Raw genomic sequence first — 20,325 nt, forward strand, 5'->3', positions numbered from 1 at the left:
GGCAGCCGTGCGGTCTGGCGCGGGCACGTCCTCCAAGCAACGAGGCCGCGTGGGTTGGAGTAGAGTGGTTTATTAGTGTAATGAGAAGGGGTGCAGCAGGGGTTCCCAGAGCGGCCGTCTCCCCCTTGCTGCTACCCACCAGGGTACGGGCGCCCTGCAGGACATGCCAGTGGTACCGGAGAAGCTGCTTCCTACCTACAGTCTACGGGTCCAGCCCAGGATCTGCCCACGGTCCAGGGTGAAGGAGCGAGGGGGGAGAAGAGCTAGAGCTGGCGGGGGTCCACGCTGGGCTCCATGCTGGGCTCTGCAGGCCTTGAGCTGGGGTAGGCGGGGGCGGTAGGGGCCGGGCGGTATTTCTCAATCACCTCCCGCAGCCCCTTGGAAAAGTGGAGATCAGCTCCCACTGTGAGGAATCCCTGCGAAGGGGAAGAGGATTAGCGCAAGGCTGGGTGCGACTGCGCCCTGTGCCAGCAGGACGTGGTCCCTGCGCCCGCTGGGGGGGCCGGGGCTGTCCCCGTCCTGCCACGTACCGCGTGGTTGGTGACCACCTCCCTGGTGAAGTCCATGCCTTCTGGCAGTGGGATCTGCACCCCTTTTTTAGTCCTCTCTGCAGGGAGGGGAGAGATCAGTGAAGCGGAGTCCCGCTGTGCCCCTGCCCCAAGCCCGGCAGTGTGCAGGCAGCGGTGGTGCCTACCGTTAATGATGGGCATGATTGTCAGCTGCAGCAGGGTCTTCAGTGGGGCCTGCAGCGAGAAGAGCTGGGGAGAGAGCAGAGTGGGTGAGCGCACCGGCAGCGGCAGACCTGCCCGGGCAGGGCCCGCCTGCGCTTAGCTCTGGGTGGGCTGGAAGGGGTGTCCTGCGACGCGCAGCCCCTCCCCGAGCCTGCCCCGTGCTGTGGCTGGGGGCTAGCAAGGGAGGCCGGAACCCCGGGCTGGCAGGAGTCCACTCACCGCCAGCGACTCCAGCGCAGACTGCTTGGAGTAGATGCGAAACCTGCAGGGGAGAAAGCAGCCGTGAGCGGGGCGCGGAGGGCACCCTCCCCGCAGCCTCTGTGGGACCCCGGCATGGGCCGTACCGTCGCAGGTCCAGCTGCACGCGCAGCGCCTTCCCTTGCAGAAACACCCTGGCGCTCAGCTTTGTTTCCTAGGGAGAGAGAAGGCCGAATCGCAGCCCTGCTGTGCCCGCTGCTGTCCCTCTGCTTTGGGACACCAGACCCTTCCCATGGGGGGGTGGGAAACGCTCTTCCCCTGTGCGCTGGGGTGGCTGCACAGGGAGCCCCGGCCACGTGCGCTCCTCCCGGCCAGCCCCCTGCTCACCATGGCCATGCTGGAGAGCTGGACGGCAGGGTGGTCCGGGGGCACCAGCGAGATGTTGAGGAAGGCAGAGACGGAGACGGAGGTGCCCGAGGGCTTGATGATGCAGCGGGGGGGAGCTGACACCTGCAGCACCAGCCGCAGGGGAGCATCCACAGCAGGGCTCTGGGGAGGGCAGGTGAGCCAGAGGCACAGAGCTGGGCCGGCCCGTGTTCTGCCCCAGGGGCTCCCCTGTGCCTCCCGCCCCGGCCGGCTGCTCCTCTCACCAGCATGAAGATGGTCCCGAAGAAGGTGGCTCTCAGCAAAACCTCCAGGTCCTTGGGCACCTGCAGGGAGGACAAACGGCCGGAGGGTAAGCGAGCGGTTGCTGTTGATCCCAGCAGAGCCGCTCCCTGGATGGCACCTCCTCCGCTCTGCGGGCAGACCCCAGCCCTCCCTCCTGCCCAGCGGCAGGCCCCTGCCCGCAGAGAGGGGCCTGTGCATAGCCGGTGCCCCGGCACGGCTTACCTTCTCCCCCTGGAGCTCTATGGCCAGCACACCCGCCTGGAAGTAGGCGTGCATGGCCGAGTCAAAGAAGTACTCGGAGAAGGCGACGTAGACCATGCGCTCGGTCTCCTTGATCACCGGCTCCACCGCGTGGTTCTCCAGCTCCTGGTTCTCTCTTGCACGGGGGAAGAACATGCCCTGGGCCGAGAACAGGAGACATTGCTGCAGCCGTAGCACAGCCCATCCTGCTCGCTCCGTGGTGCCCAGCGTGCAGGCTGGCACAGCTGCTCCCACGGGGACTGCGGGAGGGTCGGCAGGGCAGGATCCAGTGTTCACCTTGAAGTCTAGGTCGAGGGTGTCCGCGGAGACGGCCGGATCCCGCAGGAGGGAGTAGTCAATCCCGATGTGCTCATCCACGTAGTTCCTCACTGCCAGGGAAGGTGTGCTGTTGTGACCAAGCCTGCGGGCCGCCCGGCAGCCCGGCGCCCAGCTCTGCCCTCCCCACAGTGAGTGGGGTCTGGGCCCTTCCCCCAGGGCAACACTCACCCGGCACCGTGTCCAGCACGGAGTTCAGCAGCACCAGGCTAGCGTGCTCCAGGGACGGGCAGATCTGAAAGGCAAGGGGCTGGGCTAAGAGGGGAATCGCTCCGGTGTGGGTGAGGACCCGGACCCTCCTCCCGCCGCGGGGCAGGGCAAGGCCAGGCTCCCCGGGGCTCCGTCACCTGCCTCCGCTCGGCTGTACCTGCTGGCTGAGGAGGAAGCGCATCCCCGTGACGATGAAGGTGCTCAGGAACTCGTAGACCTTCCTGCAGGACACGAGAGCAGCTCTGCGGCTGCCTGCCTTCCCCCGCGGCTCCAGCCCTGCCCCTCCATCCCCGTGTGAGCACGCAGCCTGGGCCGGGGAAGTCCCAAGGGTGCAGAAAGCGGGGCCGGGGAGCCGGGCACAGGCAGAGCTGGCCCAGCGCAGGGACGGGGCTGCCGCGGTGGGGTTGGGTGTACCTGAGTGTGCCGGAGAAGCCTGCGTGCATTCTGGCAATGGAGGCGTTGCAGGTGATGTTAGAGATCTTCAGGCGCCCAGCCTTGTCTTTGGCCAGCTGCAGCACGGTGTGGATGTGGACGCCATCCGCAGAGGCATTGATGGAGCCGATGTCATAGCTGGAACCGAGGAGAGCAGATGAGAGGAGCACACAGCTCCTACCAGCTCCAGGGCAGCAAGGCACCCACGGCACCCAGCAGGCATGGCCGAGCAGCGGCTGTGGCCCAGCCGTGGGTAGGCTGGTGCCCGGGGGAGCGGGACGGGGAGGTGGCTCACAAGAACCAGTAGAGCAGCTGTCTCCGGAAGCGCAGGCTGATGGAGGCATTGGTGATGTTGAAGATGAGGTGCTGCTGAGGCTGGAAGTGCAGGTCAGAAAATGCCAGCTGCAGGTCTGTCACCTTGACCCTGCAGGGGAGGGGACAAAGACGGTCGGACGGACAGATGGATGCGGGGAGTTGCGTGCGCAGGGAGCGGGCAGCACTCACTGGCTGATGTTGTAGTGGAACTGCCCCTCCTTCCCGTGCAGGTCCGACACCGAGATGTTCTGCAGCTCCTGCTCCACGAAGCGCAGCCCCTCCTGCTTCACTGCAAAGCAAAATGAGCCTGGGCTGGCCGCAGCCAGGCTGTGCCGCCCTCCCAGCAGCATCACCCCCAGCCAGTCCCCCGGCTCCTCTCCAGCCACCCCTCGTGCAGGCAGAGCCTTACCCGGGTGCAGACCCCAGGAGCAGCGTCCCAACCCGCCTCTTACCCAGGCCCCGGGAGCAGGGTCCCGTCCGGCCCCTTACCCAGGTCCAGCCCCTTGGAGGTAATCCGGATCTTGCAGCCGGGTGGGCTGTGAGAGGCCGTGACCAGCCAGGGCAGGAGGAGGAGGAGGAGGCAGCCGCTGGCAGCCATCTCGCACCTGGAGGCAGAGAGCAGGGTCAACACAGGCTGGCCCAGTGGGTGACACGGGGGACACCCGGCCACCCTGGGAGGCAGACGGCCGCTGCCCAGCCCGCTCGCAGCCCTGGGGCAGGGGTGGCCCTGAGGAACACCCCACGGCTCTGTTGCTCCCGCCGAACAGCCCTGTTCCGCCCAGGCCCCCACTGCCTGAACCCCCGCGGACCAGCAGCCCACGAGTGGCACAGCCCCCACCCTCGGGTGCTGCGCACAAGCCCCCGGCGCGGAGCCTGTGAGGCCCGCAGGGAACGTGTCCCCTGGGAACACTCGCTCCGGTCGGCTCCTGCCGGCCCCAGCAGCGTCCCACCCTGCCCTGAACACGCCCAGCTCCCAAAACTGCACGGCGAGGTGCGAGCCCGACATGTGCTGCTGCAGCGGGGAACCCCAGCACCCCACAGAGAAGGGAGCCCTCTCCTGTGGGGCCGCCCCACAGCCCTCCCAGCCCCACGGGACGGCCCCAGCTGCCCCCCCCCCCCGCCCCCATGGAGATGTGCTGCCTGCCCACACGCTGGGAGGGAAGGGAGCTGGAGCCTGTCGATCCAGCAGCGACAGGCAGAGCTCCCCGCAAGACCGTGGGGAGGGTCCAGGGCTCCCCCACAGCGCTTCCCCCAGGTCTCTGCAAGGGAGAGGACGGGGACCCTCCTGCCCGGGGCCCAGAGCCGCCATCCTCCCCCGAGGCTGTGCACGGACCCGGGGGCTCGCCCACACAATGCCGGCTCAGTTCGGGTACTTACAGCGAGGCTTGTCCTCGGCTCCCCTGGTGTGGGGAAGCTGAATCACGTGAAGGGAGGGAGGGAGAGCACCAGTAGCTCCAGGAGTTTCTTTTGAGCTGGCTGAGGTTCCCCTGCCTTTATATATCCCACCAGCTGCCACTCCTTGCGAGCCCACAGCTGGGAGGAGACAGCGGACGGGGAGGATGCAGGTCCCCGGCACGCTGCGCCCCGGCTGCCCGCCAGCACAGGCAGAAAGACAGCGGGCGGCTCAGACACCCGGGCCCGGGGCTGAGGGCGCAGCCTTCCTCCCCCACCACAAACGCTGCTCCCCGTGTCCCGCACAAGCAGCCGTGTGCCATGTCCATGGGGTTCCCCCGCACCCCGGCAGCGCTCAGCCCTACGAGGGGCACGCGCGCAAATGGGGTCTGAGGGGTCGGTCGCGTCGGGGCAGCCCCCCCAGTCAGCGTTATGAAGCCTCCACCAGTGCCAAGCTCCCCCAGCCGCCCTCTCCCAGCGCCGGCCCTGCCCAGCGGGGTCCATCACGGGCCCCGCGGCCCCGGGCCGGGGGTGCTGACGGAGGCTGGTTTGTGCCCATCTGTGATGTGAGCCCCGGGCAGAGAAGGTGCCAAGGCTGCCGGATCCTCAGCGCTGCCCCGACAGCGTGTGCCCCCGGCACAAACCGGGCAGCTCAGGGTCGCAGGACGTGCCTCTGCCTGGACTCGCCCAGCTTGTTGCCGGCAGCCTGGCAGGCACCGGGGCTCGTGGCACCGTGATGGGTGCTGCCAAAGCGGCCCCAGCAGCTCCCGCGCTGCCATCCTGCTCCCTCCCGCCCCTGCAAGCGCCTATGGCGGGGAGCACGGGCAGCTCCTCAGGCCAGGGCTTCCTCCCCAGGCCCCCGGGGCCCTGCCTGAGCGAGCTGCGGGCACGCAGCCGAGGGGCTGCCCCTGCCCCAGCCACCCCCTCGGCCGCTTGAGCCTCCTCGCTCCTAGGATGGAGGCTTCACGCCGTTCCTCTGAAGAGTCCCCTCTCCCCCCCAGGCCGCGCAACAAGGGGCTGGTCTGAGCCAGCACTTTGCGCTCCGGGCGATTATCTGTGCTGTAGGGCAGCAGAGCCCGGCCGTGCGGGGCTCGTGCGCCGAACACAGGGAGACTCGGGAGGCTTAGTGCTTACACAGCACTTATCCCTCCAGAACTGCTTTGCCAGCATTAACTCATTAAACTGACCCTGGTGCTCTCGGAGCAGAGGGCAGGACCTCTGGGAGAGCGAGTGGGTCGGGCCGCTGCCCAGGAAGACCGAAAGCCCCTTGGAAAGCTGGGCAGCAGGGAGGCTCCAGAGGCAAAGGGCAGGAAAAGGCCCCGCGGCTGGGGGTGACAACCCCGCGGCTACCCCTGCCCATCTCCACAGGGGCTGTGAGGCAGCGCCGGCCACCATCCGCCCAGCAAGCCGAGCCCACAGGCTGTGAGGGGACGGCGGAGGCTCCTGCAGCCCCCTCCAGAAACTGGCAGGAGGCAGGAGCCTGTGTCCTGCCGCGTCCCCCTTCCCCACCCGGCGTCGTCCTCCAACACACGTCGCGCTGGATGCAGACCGCTCCCGTCACGCTGCGAGTACCACGCTCTCTCGCGGGGTCTGGGCTCCCGTGCCGCAGGTGGCAGAGGCACGTCTGTCCCCACGAGCGCACAGCCCGGGGCTCCGGGAGGATGCAACCGGTGGGCACAGAGGAACCAGCGAGGTGGGCCCCGCGGGAGCTCCAGCCACGCCAGGGAGCAGGGCCAGGCACGCACCCCGACGGACCAGGCGGGAAGGCAGCCACGCCACGGCTGCCGCAGCAGCGGCCGCTGGTCTTGGGGCAAGGAGCGATCCCCGGGGCCGGCGGAGGAGCATGGCCACCCGTCTCGGCGCCGGCGCCCAGCTCCACCCGCAAAGCGCCGCACCGGGCGCGGGGCAGGCGCGCGGCTGGGCACACACCTGCACGACCACCCCATCGCACACGGCCACCGGCCGCGGCGGCCGAGGCGTGCACGCCACCGCAGCCTGTCTGAAACCCGACCTTGCGGGCCGCAAGAACAACTAACGAGCGGGTGCGAAGGCAGCAACGCCTCAGCGGAAGCCCCTAAACAGAGGGATTCCTGTCAGCAGGCACGAACGGCACTCGGCGCGGCCGGCTGCCAGGGGCCGGCCCGCGGGCTGAGGCGTCGGCAGGGAGCGGCCGCTGGGCCCCGCCGGGCGGCCGAAGCCCCGCTGCGGGCACCCAGCTGGGCCGCTGCCGCCGCCCGCCCGGCACATCAAGGCGCGGCCCCCGCCCTCGGGCCCGGCCGCCCGCTCCGCCCCGGCGCCGCCGCACTTCAAAGGCCCTTTGGTGGCGACCGCTTGCGGCCTCGCCCCGCCTGTGACAGGAACCGCCCGCGGCGGCCGGGCAGGGCCGCCCCGCGGCGGCCACCGCGGGCCGCAATGACAGGCTGCGCGGCCCGAAATAGCGGCGGCGGCGCGGCCGTGCCCACAACGGGGCGGGCTGCCGCCGCGCCACACCAAAGATGGCGCCGGGGCAGGCGGGGCCGCCGCCCGCCCTCCGCGCATGCGCCCGCCCGCCCGCCCGAGCGCGGGCCAGGCTCGGCGCAGGCGCTCTGCCGCCGGGCCGGGGCGCGGGGGAGGGGGGCGCGCATGCGCCGGGCGGCGCGGCCCGGCGGCGGCGCCTGCGCGGTGCCGCGGGCGGGGCGGCCCCGCGCCTGCGCACCGGCGGCCCGCGGTCCCGGCGCAAGATGGCGGCGGCGGGGCGGGCGAGGCGGAGGTGGGGCGGCGGCGGGAGACGCAGCGGTGCCCGGTGCCTACAGCCCCCGACCTCACGCCCAGGTAAGCGGCGCTCCCGCGCGGCCGGGGCCTGCCCTGGAGGAGGAGGAGGAGGAGTAGGAGGAGGAGGAGGGGGCGGGCGGCGACGGGCCGGGCGGAGGGGAGGCGGCGCAGGCCCGCGGCCGCCATCTTAGAGCGCGGCCGCCGCCGCTGCGCCCGCCCCGGCTGCGCTGGGCGCCGCGCTCCCGCCGCTGCCGCCGCGCCTGCGCGCGTTCCGGCGGCTCCTCCCCCGCGGCGCGCCGTAACGGCCTCCTGTCTCCGCAGCGGCCCCCGCGGGCCAGGCGCGGGACGCCTCGCTATGAGGATGCGGCCCCGGCGCGCCAGCGGCGAGCACGGAGCGACGGCCACGCGTCCCGCCAGGCAGCCCGCCACCGTAAGTACTCGCCTGCCCGGGCGCGGGGCCGCCCGGCCTCCGCCCCGCTTAGACCGTGCCCCCGGAGTCCTCCCGTCCAGCCTGCAGAGTTGTCGCCGCCGCCGCCTCCGCTCCGCACTCGCCGGGCACCGGTGCCCGTGGCTGTCCGCCGGTCCCGGCCCGCCGCGCCGAGGAGCTCCGTCCCGTCACCGCCTCCGGGAGGGCAGCCCCGGGAGCTGCCTCCGCGCTGCCCGGCAGCATGCTTCCCCTCGGCAGACACGGTCTCTCGGTCCCCGGCGCTCGCCGCACGCGTGCGCGTGCCGCCTCGGGAGCTCTGTGCTCTGCTGAGCCCCTGTCCCGCCTCGCCAGGCGCAAGGGCTGGCCCTCGGGAAAGGGAGAAGTACTGATGGAAGGAGGCGGTGGCCTGGCTTCCAGCCTCCTGAAGCAGCCGTGGTTCTGGGATGAGGGAGAACCTTGCTGTGTCCCAGGGGGCTGTCGCTGCTCTCCTTTGTCTGCATTTGCTGTTGTCTTGTGTAAAATCCTGCCTCGGTGAAATGGAAACAAATAATGATCCTGTTTGCTGTACTTCTTTACTTTGTGTCTTCTTCCACCTTGCTGTGGTCTCTCTGGTTGTGCTGCTGCTGCTCCTAGGTTGTAAGCTCTCTGGGCAGGGACGGCGTTCTACTGTGTCTGTGAAGTACTGTATGCATTGCCATGGTGTATAAAAACAATACCCTAATCACCATAAAATGCTTACTCTGGATCCCTTTCACTGTCTAAGTCCCGATACCAGTTACATAACAGTAGGGTTGCTTCTGTCAGGATTCCTGTTAGTTTGCTTTTCTCCTTTTCCCAGACCTTAAGGGTACTTGGGTTTAGTACTCATCAACGCCGATCAAGTGAGAAAGCTTCTTGTCTACTTCCACCGTTCTAGTTTATCCATAAGTGGGAGAAGGCAAAAACAGCGAACCCTATTTGACAGCCGTTTTGAGCGGTCAGAGGTGAAAAACCCTGGCAAGTTGCCGCAGCCGGTGTGTGCTCTCCAGTCTAGGAAGATCTTGATACCCAGCGCTATCCGTAACTTCTTGAAATACATCTTTGGCTCGCTTTGGGAGGTCTGGTCTCGTCAGTACCTGCCAGTTCATTATAACGTGTTGTCTGTGTAATGTGCAGGACACATCAGCAACTGCATGTGCGAATATGTTTTTAGTTAAAGAGGAGGGGCTAAACACATCCGTCGAACATTACTGCACCTGCAGTACTGCCTGATGAGGCTCCTGCCTTGCAGCCCTAGGGCCCCTGGGGCTCCGGTGCGCTTCCTTGCGCTGACAGCCCCGACACGAGTCTAAGCTCCTGCTGTGTCTCCTCGAGGTGGCTGGGCTAACCTTGCCGCCTTTCTGGCAGCTAGCTGAAGTGAAGTGACTGTAGAGGGCACGGCGGGGTTGGAGTTCAGGAGGAAGTGTGAGTAAACAAATATTGCGCAACACTCACCTGCTGAGGTGATTCAGTGTCCGTGATTGCGTTGGTGTGTTCTGCAGCAGATGCTTTCGCCTGTGGGCTTGGTTATTGTTATCTGCCGAGTTCTGAGCAGAGACCAAAACTCCAGGTTTCTGCAGTGCCCCACAGCTTTCCTTGCTTACCCTTGCTGGAAGAACAGAAACATCTTCTGAGATGCTGGAAGGGTCGAGTGCTCCCCAGCCCTAGCCTGCATCACGCTGATTCCACAACTGGTACTATAGACAGCTTAGCTAGTGCCTGCTAGTTCTTGATCGTTGTCCGCTCCTACCATTCAGCTCTTCTGAAGTAGCCAGCACAGTTTTTATGGACAGCAAGGGTGAATAAATCCAAAATAACTTAGTGTGCAAACCAAAGCAGAGTTTTTATTTAAGAGATAGTATACAAAGGAGCCTACTGCTGGGGCCACTGTGGTGTTCAGTTAAAAAACACCCTTCTGTATACAAGATTGTGCTACTGCGGCCCTAGCTTTGGTGTTGTGTAGGGTGTCTCCAAAGGCCTGAATAGAGTTAAGTAACTGAGGTAGATGGTAATAATTTAAAATTCCTTTGTTTCCCTCCACTTCATTGCCACTGTCTTTAGGGCTGCCAGACAGAAGCAATCTGCAGTGCTGTTTCAGAAACTTCCCCGGGGGGGGAAGAATGGTGACTAAGAGAGGAAAAGCCTAGTTGTTTCTCTCCAGCTGGCAACAATAAATTATGATTAAGATGAGCTTTATTGTTTCAACAGACCTTTTTTTGCATAACTGTTGTTATGAAGATGAAAAAGTACCAAAGGCTAAAACAGCCTGGCTGAGGCCTTACAGCTAGTCTGGGCCTGGGACATGCTGAGGAAGATAATTCAGGAGTTCCTGACTCCTAGCCTGCAGTTCTCTGAACCACAGAAGTTATTAGTGAAGTGCTAGGGCTATTTTATATAGCAGAAGCTTTTTAATAAAAGCCTTTTGTTTAAATTATGTGAAGTTACGTGCGTGTAAATGTTGATTTAAACTGTCTCTGAGGATAACAGATCAGCTATGGCTAGTAGTATTAGTGTGGCAGAAGGTGGTATGTGTTCACAGAGGAGTGTGTTTTATTTTTTATGCTCTCAGTCCTGATGTATGGGACCAGGCGCTGCACTCTTAGGAAAGACCTAGCTGAAAAGTGAGTATTTTAAATGCTGGCCTTAAGAACTCCATGGTTGATACCATTTAAAGCTCAGCATTCCTCATAGCTAGTTGCATCTAGGATAACGGGTATTTTTCAGGACTTAGGTGCTGTTTTGTGTGTACTGGTTCAAACCCTGTTTTATTCTCAGAATGAACTTGTAGTGCTACAGCTGAGTGGGCCAAGTGGATCTGGGATCTTTCCTGCTGTAACACAGATTTTCTGTGTATTTTTTTCTAGTGCGGTTGCTGAGAAATGGCCAATGAGAATCACGGAAGCCCTGCAGAGGAAGCGTCTCTCATGAGTCACTCACCTGGCACCTCCAACCAGAACCAGCCCAGCTCCCCCAAACCTATGCGACTGGTACAGGACCTGCCAGGTACTGACTCTGGTTTTGGGAAGGCCCAGCACAGAGTTCCACAGGGCCCTGCTAGCCAGGGAGAGAGGGTGAAGCGAGGTTGCTGAGGGAGGCTAGGAATGATGCGTGTTTCAGAGTGTGCTGTGACAGTAATGGGGACCGGAAGGGCAGGGCTGTTACTCAGGACTCCTCTCCTGACTCTCTCACTGTCTTCTCAGATGAGCTGGTGCAGGCTGGCTGGGAGAAGTGCTGGAGCAAGCGGGAGAATCGCCCTTACTACTTCAATCGCTTCACTAACCAGTCTCTGTGGGAAATGCCTGTTCTGGGACAACACGATGTCATTGTAAGTAAGCACTCATCTCAAGGGGCTGTGCCAGTACTGGGATATTCTGCAGGGGCAGGTGCCATGGTCTTGTGGACTTCAGATTGCACATGTGGGAGGGTCTTCTCTACCTTCAGAACTCCTTGCCGAGTCCAGTGTCTGGCTCGGTTCTGATGAAACGTTCCTCCTTCAGGTGCATGCTCAGGCAGTGCTGTTCCAGGTGTAGTGCACTGCTCAAAGAACACTCAACCTGGGGAGTTGTGTTGCATTTTTCTTATCCGAGTCTTAAAAAAAAGCATACGGACACAGGTCTAGAAGAGATTTTTTTTTTAGCTTTCTGCAGGTGTGAGTATTGGTGTCCTTATTTGCATCCATGTGGGAGCCTGGGGCAGTGAAGTGGGAGATTAAGAGGGCTTACTGCCTTCATTTGGGACTCTGCAGTGGCAGCCGATGAACTCACATGTGCTGTTGTTGTTTGGATGCTCATAGTCAGACCCTCTGGGATTGAATGCGGCTCCGATGCCCCTGGAAGGTGGGATGATAGATACCTCTGTGGAGAGCAAGCAGAGGAAGAGGAGATTCTCTGAGGAGGTTCCACCGAGCGGCAATAGTATGAAAAAGTCCAAGGTGGGTCCGGTGCTGTGAAATAAATAGTCTTAAGGATGTTGTTCAGGCTGAAACCTAGAAGGTCTGGAGCTTGGACCTGTTTTTTTTCCACTGCGCAAGGTCAGGCCACCCTAGCACAACTCAAGCTGTGACAGCTGACACTCAGAAAGTACAAAAGTGGAAGCAGGGTCCAGTCCTGCCAAGTTGCCATTTCTCTCTTACAGCCTGAGGTGGAGTATGGGAGTTGGGAGATGACAGATCATGACTGAGAAACGTGGTAGCTTGCATGTCCGTGTTCACTTACGCCAACAGCAAGCAAAACGTGCGCTAGCAACTCGTGAGGGTGTCCCGAGTGGTGTACTGGTGCAGGATTGTTAGGTGTACTGGGCTGCTTCCCCTTTACCTGTCTCTGTGGGGCAGTAATTCATCTTTTACACGCCCAGGTGGATGTCCCAGGGAACCCAGCTGCTCAGCCAGTCCCCAGCTCTCCCAGTATTCCAGGAACCTCTGTTTTGAAGGCATGGTGTGTTTCACCCGAAGATAAACAGCAGGCAGCTCTTTTACGACCAACTGAGTGAGTTGTCTCCATTTGTCTTCTGTTCTTTTCTCGATGGTAGATTAGAGACACCTGGTTTTCCAGACGTCTTTGAAGAAGAGCCTGAGGGACGTAACACCCCCCTATATCTTTGCAAGGAGTCTTGATAGTTCAATTTCCTGGCTGGTGAAACAGCCCAAGGAAGCATCTTTAGAAGTAATATTTGATAATTAGCCAATGATCTGGCCATCCTGATGACATTTGCTTCTGCCATAGAGTATATTGGGACCTGGATATTCAGACAAATGCAGTGATTAAGCAGAGAGCACCATCTGAAGTGCTTTCTCCACACCCCGAGGTGGAGCTGCTTCGATCCCAGCTCATTCTCAAGCTGCGGCAACATTATCGTGAGCTCTGCCAGCAGCGAGAAGGTAAGTTTCTGTTGGGCTCCCCTTATTTGTCTTATCAATCCTGCAGTACTGTGGGGTTCTTCCTTCTGGTGTATGTCTGTCTTGTCCTTGTGATCTCTTCTTGTGATGCTTATATCCCTGTGACGTTGTTGGTTGTGAACTCCTTAGGCAGAACTCCAATGTGATGATCCTTATCAGAGCTTCTGGGCATCTCTCTATTGTATTGATTAGACCCTTCTTCTGTGCTTCTCCAGGGATTGACCCCCCAAGGGAGTCCTTTAATCGCTGGATGTTGGAGAGGAAGGTGGTTGATAAAGGGACAGATCCTCTTTTACCGAGTGACTGCGAGCCAGTAGTGTCTCCTTCCATGTTCAGAGAGATCATGAATGACATTCCCATCAGGTACTGTTCAAAGACAGGGCACCTTGCTGGGATGTTTTTGTGTTGGTCTGGTCCAGTGATTAGCTGCCATGGTTCTGTGCTTTTGTGTTTTACTTCCGCTGCTGAAGTGGTAGGGTGATGGTGATGTAAAGCTTGGGAACTGGACCTGGCCTCCATGCCTTCATGGCAGCTGTGGAACTGATGCATGTGAATTTAAACTTACCTCAGGTTATCCAGAATCAAGTTCCGGGAGGAAGCCAAGAGACTGCTCTTCAAGTATGCTGAGGCTGCGAAACGGCTGATTGAATCCAGGTGGGAGTTCCTCTTACAGTGCTGTCACGTTCAGAAAAGAGAAAAAGGTTATAGGGGCTTTTAGAAGGGGCTGCTGCATCCCACCTTCCTCAGTGCTGGTCATCATCTTACTGAGGAAAAGCAAGGTTAGGAATCGACAGAAGAAAAACAACAGTGCTGGAGGCCCGTTACAGTAAAGTCTAATGTTGGGAGGCTGAATGTATGCAGAGACAAGTGAGAATCTGTGAAATACTGGACATGGAATGCCTTCTGTCATTTATCCCTGAGGGAAAAAACAAGAGTGCTTAGGCACTCACTGCTATTAAAGAGCAGCAAGCTTAGAATGGTATTTTTATTATACCATGTATGATTTTTCTGACAAGTTCTGCCACAGGACAGAATTGAGGAAGATAGCCTTGTGGGGAAAATAAAAAGCTTGTTAACGGCGTAGTTTGCTCAGAGTCACAAGCTCCTAGCAGTGGCTGCATTTGAAAATGAGAGGCAAGATCAAAATGGACCATTTCCATGACAGATAAATGCTTTATCTGCCTCTCCTGTTGCAGAGAGGACAGCACACAGCTACACAGCGTTTTGGAGAGAGCATGGCAGTCCCTAGTCATACAAATGTCTGGAAGCACTTTCCAGAGGAGGCCTGGAGGGGAGTGACAGGGTAGGGCCTTGAGGAAGTGTCAGCAGCTCTGTTCCCCTGCTGACAGAAGACCGTTGTGGTGGGATGGAATATATTGCCGCGCAGCCGTGGGTTAAATTTTGCTTCTCTGTTTCGTACAGGAGTGCTTCACCAGACAGCAGGAAGGTGGTGAAGTGGAACGTGGAGGACACCTTCAGCTGGCTGCGACGGGACCATTCTGCCTCTAAGGAGGACTACATGGTCAGTATCCCTCCGCTCGTGCAGCTGAGCACAGGGAGCCTGGGAAAGGATGGGGGGCGTGTTTGGGGCCAGATAAAGGTCCCCCTGGAGAAGGCTGCGATTGCTTTCTTCTGCTTCGTGAAATGGAAATGACAGTGGCATGGAGACTCTGCATACCTCTGGGGAGTCCGGTGGTGGGTTGTGTAAGGGGCTGTCTGGTTCTCTGGTTCTGCAGGACCGCCTGGAGCACTTACGCAAACAATGTGGGCCCCATGTGTCTGCTGCAGCAAAGGACTCCGTTGAAGGCATCTGCAGTAAGATTTACTACATATCCCTTGAATACGTCAAGCGGATCCGGGAGAAGCATCTTGCCATCCTCAAAGAGAACAATATATCTGGTACGCAGTCAGCTCTGAAGAGCTATAGGACTACAGCACTGCAACCTAAAGGCAATGCAGTCTGGCCTGCCCCCATTCAAGTAGCGTTATCTGTTGGGAGGGCTGCTCTGAGTCCACGGGGTTGAATTTAATAGTCAGAAATAGCCAGTCCAGCATAGGTCTCAGCTGACGGAGTCACACAGTCCCTATGCAGTGGCAGGGTGTTTTCCATCAGGTACTGTTACCAGCTGTAATATCGGCTATCATAAATGTATGATTTGTCAGGATTAAGTAGCTTGGTAGGAGCTGACCACACTGAACAAGGCGTTAGTTCATTTCCCTGGACCATACTTTTTTGCTCTGCTTCTTGAATTCCTGGGGACAGCTGACACTCCCCTTCCTAATGCTGAGCGCTCTCTCCTCCCTATATTCTCCTTTGCCACATTTCTTGGGTTCTGAGCACTTTCTGCGCTCCTCTGCCTCCCAGCATGTCACTGTGCACCCTTCTTCCTTTCCCAGCAGAGGATTCATGTTCCTTGATCTTTTCTCTGTTATTTTTTCCTGGTTTATGTCTGTACTTCTGCCTCTAGTCACCTTTTCCTTCTTCCATGGTCCCGGCTTCTTTCATCACCACATTCTGTAGTCCTTTTCCTTTTTGGGTCCTAGCTCTCCTCAGACTCCTTTCGGATCCCAGTGTCTGCCTTTTGCTCCCTGTTTCTGCTGCTTGTCTTCCCACCCAACTGAATCCATGATTCCTTCCAACTGATCTTTCCCATGAGTGCTCTTTTTTCCTGCTGAAGCCGAGGCTAAGCTGCTGTCCGTGATGGGTAACCACAAGGTAGCAGGAAGATTCCTTTGCCTCCTGCACTTGACAGCCTGGGAATATTTATTGTGCTTTGGATGAGTTTGGGGCAAACTGAAATAACAACAGTAATGACAAGAAAAGTGTTTCACTCATCTGGAACGTGCCTCACGACGCTGGAATGGTTGTGTACAGTCTACAGGTCTGCTGCGTTAGAGATGGAGGAGAAGTACTGCAAAATGGGTCCTCTCTATGCTCTGGCAGTGGGTGATGGAATTAATTTGGGGAATCAGCTCTGAACCTAGGTAGCTGCCTACAAGATCTGTGACGGACCACCACGGTCTTTTTGGGGTGACCGGTCTGCTCTTTAGCCCTATTCCTGTTGCTGCATGTTGTGAGGTGGAAGGAAGATCTGTCCCAAACGTCCTTGGATTCTAATGGGCTGCCTTTCTCTTTGTTCTCCGTAGCTGAGATAGAAGCTCCTGAAGTCCAGGACAGGCTTGTATACTGTTACCCAGTGAGACTGGCCATCCCCTCCCCACCACTCCCCAGTGTGGAAATGCACATGGAAAACAATGTGGCATGTGTGCGGTACAAGGGGGAGATGGTGAAAGTGAGCCGCAACTACTTCAGCAAGCTGGTAAGGGCCGACTGCCAGTCCTGCATGACTTGTCACAAACTGCTCTTTGGTGAGAGGTTTCATTTCTCCTTGTCCGAGAGGAGGGACTGTGCAGAGGGATGGAGTGCTGACCTGGTGGAGGCTGTCAGACACTGCCCTAATAGTAGCAGAAATGAGGACGGCTACTTTCACCTTGGTCAGGGTCGGGCTTCTGCTGGGAATACTTGCAAGGTGTTGCGCGTATGTTTTGGATTACGTACTGTGCTGCGAGAACAGTCGTACTCGCAGCGTGGCAGCCCTTGGTGAGAGGCACTTGCTGATGTGGTACATTAATTCATGCTGGTAAAGAGCTTGCGGTTCACTCACACGGTAAAAGCAGATGTGCTGACAGAGCCTCGCCTTGGTCATCGGTGTCCCTCTCCATGTCATGGTATGTTTGTGTACTGTCTTATATTTGTTGATTCTGTTTGTGTTTAATGGCTGGGCTTTCTCTTCCAGTGGCTTCTCTATCGGTACAGTTGCATTGACGACTCTGGCTTTGAAAAGTTTCTGCCCAGGGTTTGGTGCCTTCTCCGTCGATACCAGGTACTGTCTCTTCACAGTTGTTGTACATCGGAAAGCCTTAGTAATAGCGGGGAACGGAACTTGTTGTCTTTGTTCTGGGGGAGGTCCGCAGCTCTGGGAGCCTGATGCAAAATAGGGCTTAAACTGGGTCCGTTGTCTGCTCCCAGTGTTTGAGATGGCACTGGGGAGCAATTGTGATCTTGACAGGAGACCTCAAGGGGGGTAAAGATAAATTTTTATGAAAGAAACCTTCAGTAGTTCTTGACTCTGAGGGCCAGCTAAAGGTTCACGGGGGATGTATGTGAAAATTGACACTTGGTTTGTGGGGCCTGAGTTGGATGAAATGTCTAAAGAGCATTCTTGGGTACATGCAGGGGACCTACACGAATTTGAGAAAGGACGAGGGGGCCCCGCATACCTAGAGGAGTGGGTGCGTGGATGTATGGCCCTGGGTCCGCGGTCAGTGAAGGGAGCAGCAGGAACAGCGAGTGCAGGCACGGCTCACCGGGGTTTGCTCTCCCCAGATGATGTTTGGTGTGGGTCTGTACGAAGGAACTGGTCTGCAGGGGGCACTTCCCGTGCACGTCTTCGAAGCCCTCCACAAGCTCTTTGGAGTGAGTTTTGAATGCTTTGCCTCGCCCCTGAATTGCTATTTTAAACAGTACTGTTCGGCCTTCTTGGATACAGACGGGTATTTTGGATCCAGGGGGTGAGTCTTACGTTCCGGTGCCCTTGCCGTGTTTCTGTGTGGGTGTGTGCACGTGCGATGACTCAAGACCGGCTGACGTGTCTGTGCGCTCAGGGCGGTAGCTGGTTGTGTGATGTCTGCTCAGAAGGATGCGTACTTCAGGCCTGCCTAAAGGCGATGAGTGGACACAGGCTGGCTGTGAAACCGCCAGGAGTCTGGTGCCGTTAGTCTGGTTAGAGGGCTCTGGTCCCTGGAGTAGTGCAGTTTATAGGTCTGCCAGTGCTTGCCCTTGTTCTGAGAGTGGGAGACCTGGGCCCTCAAGCAGTCGGCTTGAATCGGCAGTCACCTTCAGTGACTACAGGTGGAGCGTGTCCCCAGTGACCAGTCCTGCTGTTAGAAGCAGCAGGCCCTGTACAGCTGGGGATTCAGGCTTTCCAAGAGTATGACTGCCTTTTCTGAGGAACGGATGCTTTTTAAGGTGTGAAAATTAGAATTCTATCCTCTCTGATAGGGATCTTTGCCTTTTTCCTCCAGCCCGTGCCTGGATTTCTTCCCTATAAGTGGCTCTTTTGAGGCAAATCCTCCGTTCTGTGAGGAGCTGATGGATGCCATGGTTTCTCACTTTGAGGTATGTTCGCTCGCCTGTGGAGTTGTTCTGAGTGGAGCTGTGCAGTCAGTCCTTCCCACTGCTCCCGCACCCTCGCAGCAGGGCTGTAATGCAGAAGGCAAAGAACGGTGACTGCTGCGGCACCGCTCTAGAAGCAGGAATGTTTCCTGTCAGTAGAACTCATTAGACAGGTCATTGCTTGGTCAGCGCTGAGATTGTTCATTCTCTTGTTGAACTAGAAACTGCTGGAGAACTCCAGTGAGCCTCTCTCCTTTATCGTCTTCATCCCCGAGTGGCGGGACCCTCCTACACCAGCCCTGACCCGCATGGAGCAGAGCAAGTTCAAGCGGCACCAGCTCATCCTGCCAGCCTTTGATCACGAATACCGCAGCGGGTCTCAGCATGTCTGCAAAAAGTAGGCCTTTTTCTCAAGTCCTTCTGGGAATGCGTTTCTGAAGCCGTATGACAGAAATAGCCTATCCTAGGTTGAAATCAATGGGAAGTAGGGAGCACGCAAGGAAGAACGCAGTGCATAATCACCCTGGATTTTCACGATAGGCATGCCGAGTGTTGTGAATTTCATGTTCATTTAATGACTACTGAGGTATTTCACTAACAAAAAGCTTGCGAGTGGTGTATTCTTTGGGTACAAGTTCAGTCTGAACAGGCCATACATGCGGTGCTGTGGTGATCATCTCTGCTCCTCTGCCAGCCCTCTGATCTGGTGAGCCAGCTGAGCAGCGTTTCCTGGGCTGCCAAATGCCGCAGCAACTGGGTGTCACTCGGGGGAAAGCAGAAGCAAGGGGCAGGTAGGATCTTGGTCCTCAGCGGAGCAAGCTGCCCGTTGCTCTGCTGTGTAAGCAACAAGTTCAAGCAACAACTTGTTTAAGCAACAAGTGCTTAAACACTGAGTTCTCTGTACCTGGTCACGATTGATGCCTTACTGCGATGAGTCTCCTTCTGCAGGGACAGCGATGTCCCGGTGCACATTCTGGTAGAGAACTACGTGGCTATGCAGCATCAGTGCTTCTCTGAAAGTTCGCGAGCCTCTGCCTTTACCCAGAAATGCCTGACACTGCACTCTGCCTGCTCTTTTCCTCAGAATAATGCGAGAAAAGGACAGAGACAAATACTTGTCCTAAACGTTACACGCAGGAAGAGGAGGGGCAGGTGCTAGGAAGCGGATCTGGGTGACAGTTGTGTGACTTGCGGGCGGGTGGGCCAGGGGAGATGCTGAGTGCCTGTTGTCTTCCCTTGCAGAGAGGAGATGTACTACAAGGCCGTGCACAACACAGCCGTCCTCTTCCTGCAGAACAGCGCGGGCTTTGCCAAGTGGGAGCCCACACCGGAGCGGCTGCAGGAGCTCGTTGCAGCCTACAAGCATTCAGGCCGGACCCTGAGCTCCTCATCCTCCTCCTCCTCGTCCTCCTCATCCTCCTCCTCCTCCACAGCAGACAAAGAGCGGGAGCTGGGCCGAGAGCAAAGCAGCAGCCGGGAGACTAATCCCAACTAAGGTGCAGAGGTGTGAGGCAGCAGGGGAGGTGCCAGCGGCCCCGAGGAGGCTTGCCGGGGCAGTGGAGAGACTGCTGGCTGCGTAGCACCGGCCCGGGGGACTCTTGCGCAGCCGCTCCACGGCACCCGCTTTCCTCTGCGAACTGCACGCCGCCCCCGCCCAGGAGTGCCGGGGAGCGCCCGGCCGCTGGCGGGGAGAGGAGGCTCGGCTGCGGCCCTCGCCGGAGGGCAAGGAAACCCAGCGTGGCACGGCAGGAGGAGCAGGCAGCCCCTTTGACACTGGGGTGCCGAGGGAAGGGGCAGCCGGAGCTGGGACACACGCACGGGCGGAAGGACGGCCGGACAGATGGAGGGACGGATGGCAAGCGCGAGTGCTCGGCGCCTAGCGCCGTGGCTGGAGGGGCCCCGGCAGCTGGCCGCAGCCCGGCGCCGGCAGGAGAAGGGCGGGCAGAGCCCGGGGGCTCCTGCGGCCGGGCTGGCACCAGCACAGCTCCGTGTCCATAGTGTAAATAGTTCTGTCTGTGGCGCCCGTGCTCCTCGCAGGGCTGCTCCCATCGCATCCGTGTTTCTTTCCCACGTGTGTGAGTCCCGTGTTCGCCGACGCTGTGTACCGTATAGGGGAGGGGCGGAGAAGAGGAGTTTCTTTGGTGTGTAAAGACGTCTTTGCAGCTGTTTTGTAGTCGTTGTGGTTTTTATGCGGAGCCTCTGGGCTTTATTTAACCTCCTTGGGTTTTGTTTTGTAAGGATTAATTTAACACCGCTAACCATTTTATTACTTTTATCAAGAAGAGCAAAGTCTATTTTTGATTTCTGTTTCCTAGTTCTTAGGAACATTAAAAACCAGCATACAGCTCTGCCCCGTGTCCGTGCCTTTCCTTTTCTGTCATCCAGGGGCCTGTGGTCGCCCCCTGCCCTCGCCTCTGTCTCGCTCTGGCTGAAAAGTAGAAAAACGTTGGGGTTTTTTGCAGAACTATCTAGCGTCTGACCCATTCTGTGCTGCGGTGCCCTCCTGGTGAATTTTTTTTCCTGACGACCAGTGTGA

At 58.8% G+C, this 20,325-nt stretch overlaps 2 protein-coding genes across 7 annotated transcripts; one reads left to right on the forward strand and one right to left on the reverse strand.

The window, feature by feature from the left end:
* Positions 1 to 41: 41 nt before the first annotated feature.
* PLTP (phospholipid transfer protein) lies at positions 42 to 7,852 on the reverse strand. 2 transcript variants are annotated; one of them, XM_075516780.1, is made up of 16 exons: positions 7,717 to 7,852; positions 3,621 to 3,736; positions 3,321 to 3,420; positions 3,112 to 3,240; positions 2,799 to 2,954; positions 2,542 to 2,605; positions 2,346 to 2,409; positions 2,136 to 2,227; positions 1,821 to 1,997; positions 1,580 to 1,639; positions 1,317 to 1,478; positions 1,076 to 1,143; positions 951 to 993; positions 695 to 758; positions 531 to 607; positions 42 to 416 (listed from the first exon to the last, which is right to left on the reverse strand). In XM_075516780.1, exons 2-16 carry the CDS (start codon positions 3,727 to 3,729, stop codon positions 264 to 266), a joined length of 1,518 nt encoding a protein of 505 aa, XP_075372895.1. In that variant the 5' UTR covers positions 3,730 to 3,736; positions 7,717 to 7,852; the 3' UTR covers positions 42 to 263. The 2 variants fall into 2 exon arrangements, with proteins under 2 accessions (XP_075372895.1, XP_075372894.1); XM_075516779.1 differs by lacking the exon at positions 7,717 to 7,852 and adding an exon at positions 4,509 to 5,025.
* On the forward strand, positions 7,203 to 20,139 carry PCIF1 (phosphorylated CTD interacting factor 1). 5 transcript variants are annotated; one of them, XM_075516774.1, is made up of 18 exons: positions 7,203 to 7,334; positions 7,596 to 7,704; positions 8,618 to 8,812; positions 10,584 to 10,722; positions 10,920 to 11,044; positions 11,513 to 11,650; positions 12,073 to 12,203; positions 12,441 to 12,595; positions 12,829 to 12,976; positions 13,184 to 13,267; positions 14,036 to 14,135; positions 14,350 to 14,512; positions 15,761 to 15,933; positions 16,411 to 16,497; positions 17,001 to 17,185; positions 17,699 to 17,792; positions 18,011 to 18,186; positions 19,032 to 20,139. In XM_075516774.1, the coding sequence occupies exons 4-18, from the start codon at positions 10,599 to 10,601 to the stop codon at positions 19,282 to 19,284; spliced, it is 2,136 nt and encodes a 711-aa protein (XP_075372889.1). In that variant the 5' UTR covers positions 7,203 to 7,334; positions 7,596 to 7,704; positions 8,618 to 8,812; positions 10,584 to 10,598; the 3' UTR covers positions 19,285 to 20,139. The 5 variants fall into 5 exon arrangements, with proteins under 5 accessions (XP_075372889.1, XP_075372890.1, XP_075372887.1 ...); XM_075516775.1 differs by having other exon boundaries at positions 8,618 to 8,798; XM_075516772.1 differs by lacking the exon at positions 8,618 to 8,812.
* The last annotated feature ends 186 nt before the right edge of the window (positions 20,140 to 20,325 follow it).

This window comes from Mycteria americana, chromosome 14 (assembly GCF_035582795.1).
Source record: "Mycteria americana isolate JAX WOST 10 ecotype Jacksonville Zoo and Gardens chromosome 14, USCA_MyAme_1.0, whole genome shotgun sequence".
NCBI classification, from domain to species: domain Eukaryota; kingdom Metazoa; phylum Chordata; class Aves; order Ciconiiformes; family Ciconiidae; genus Mycteria; species Mycteria americana.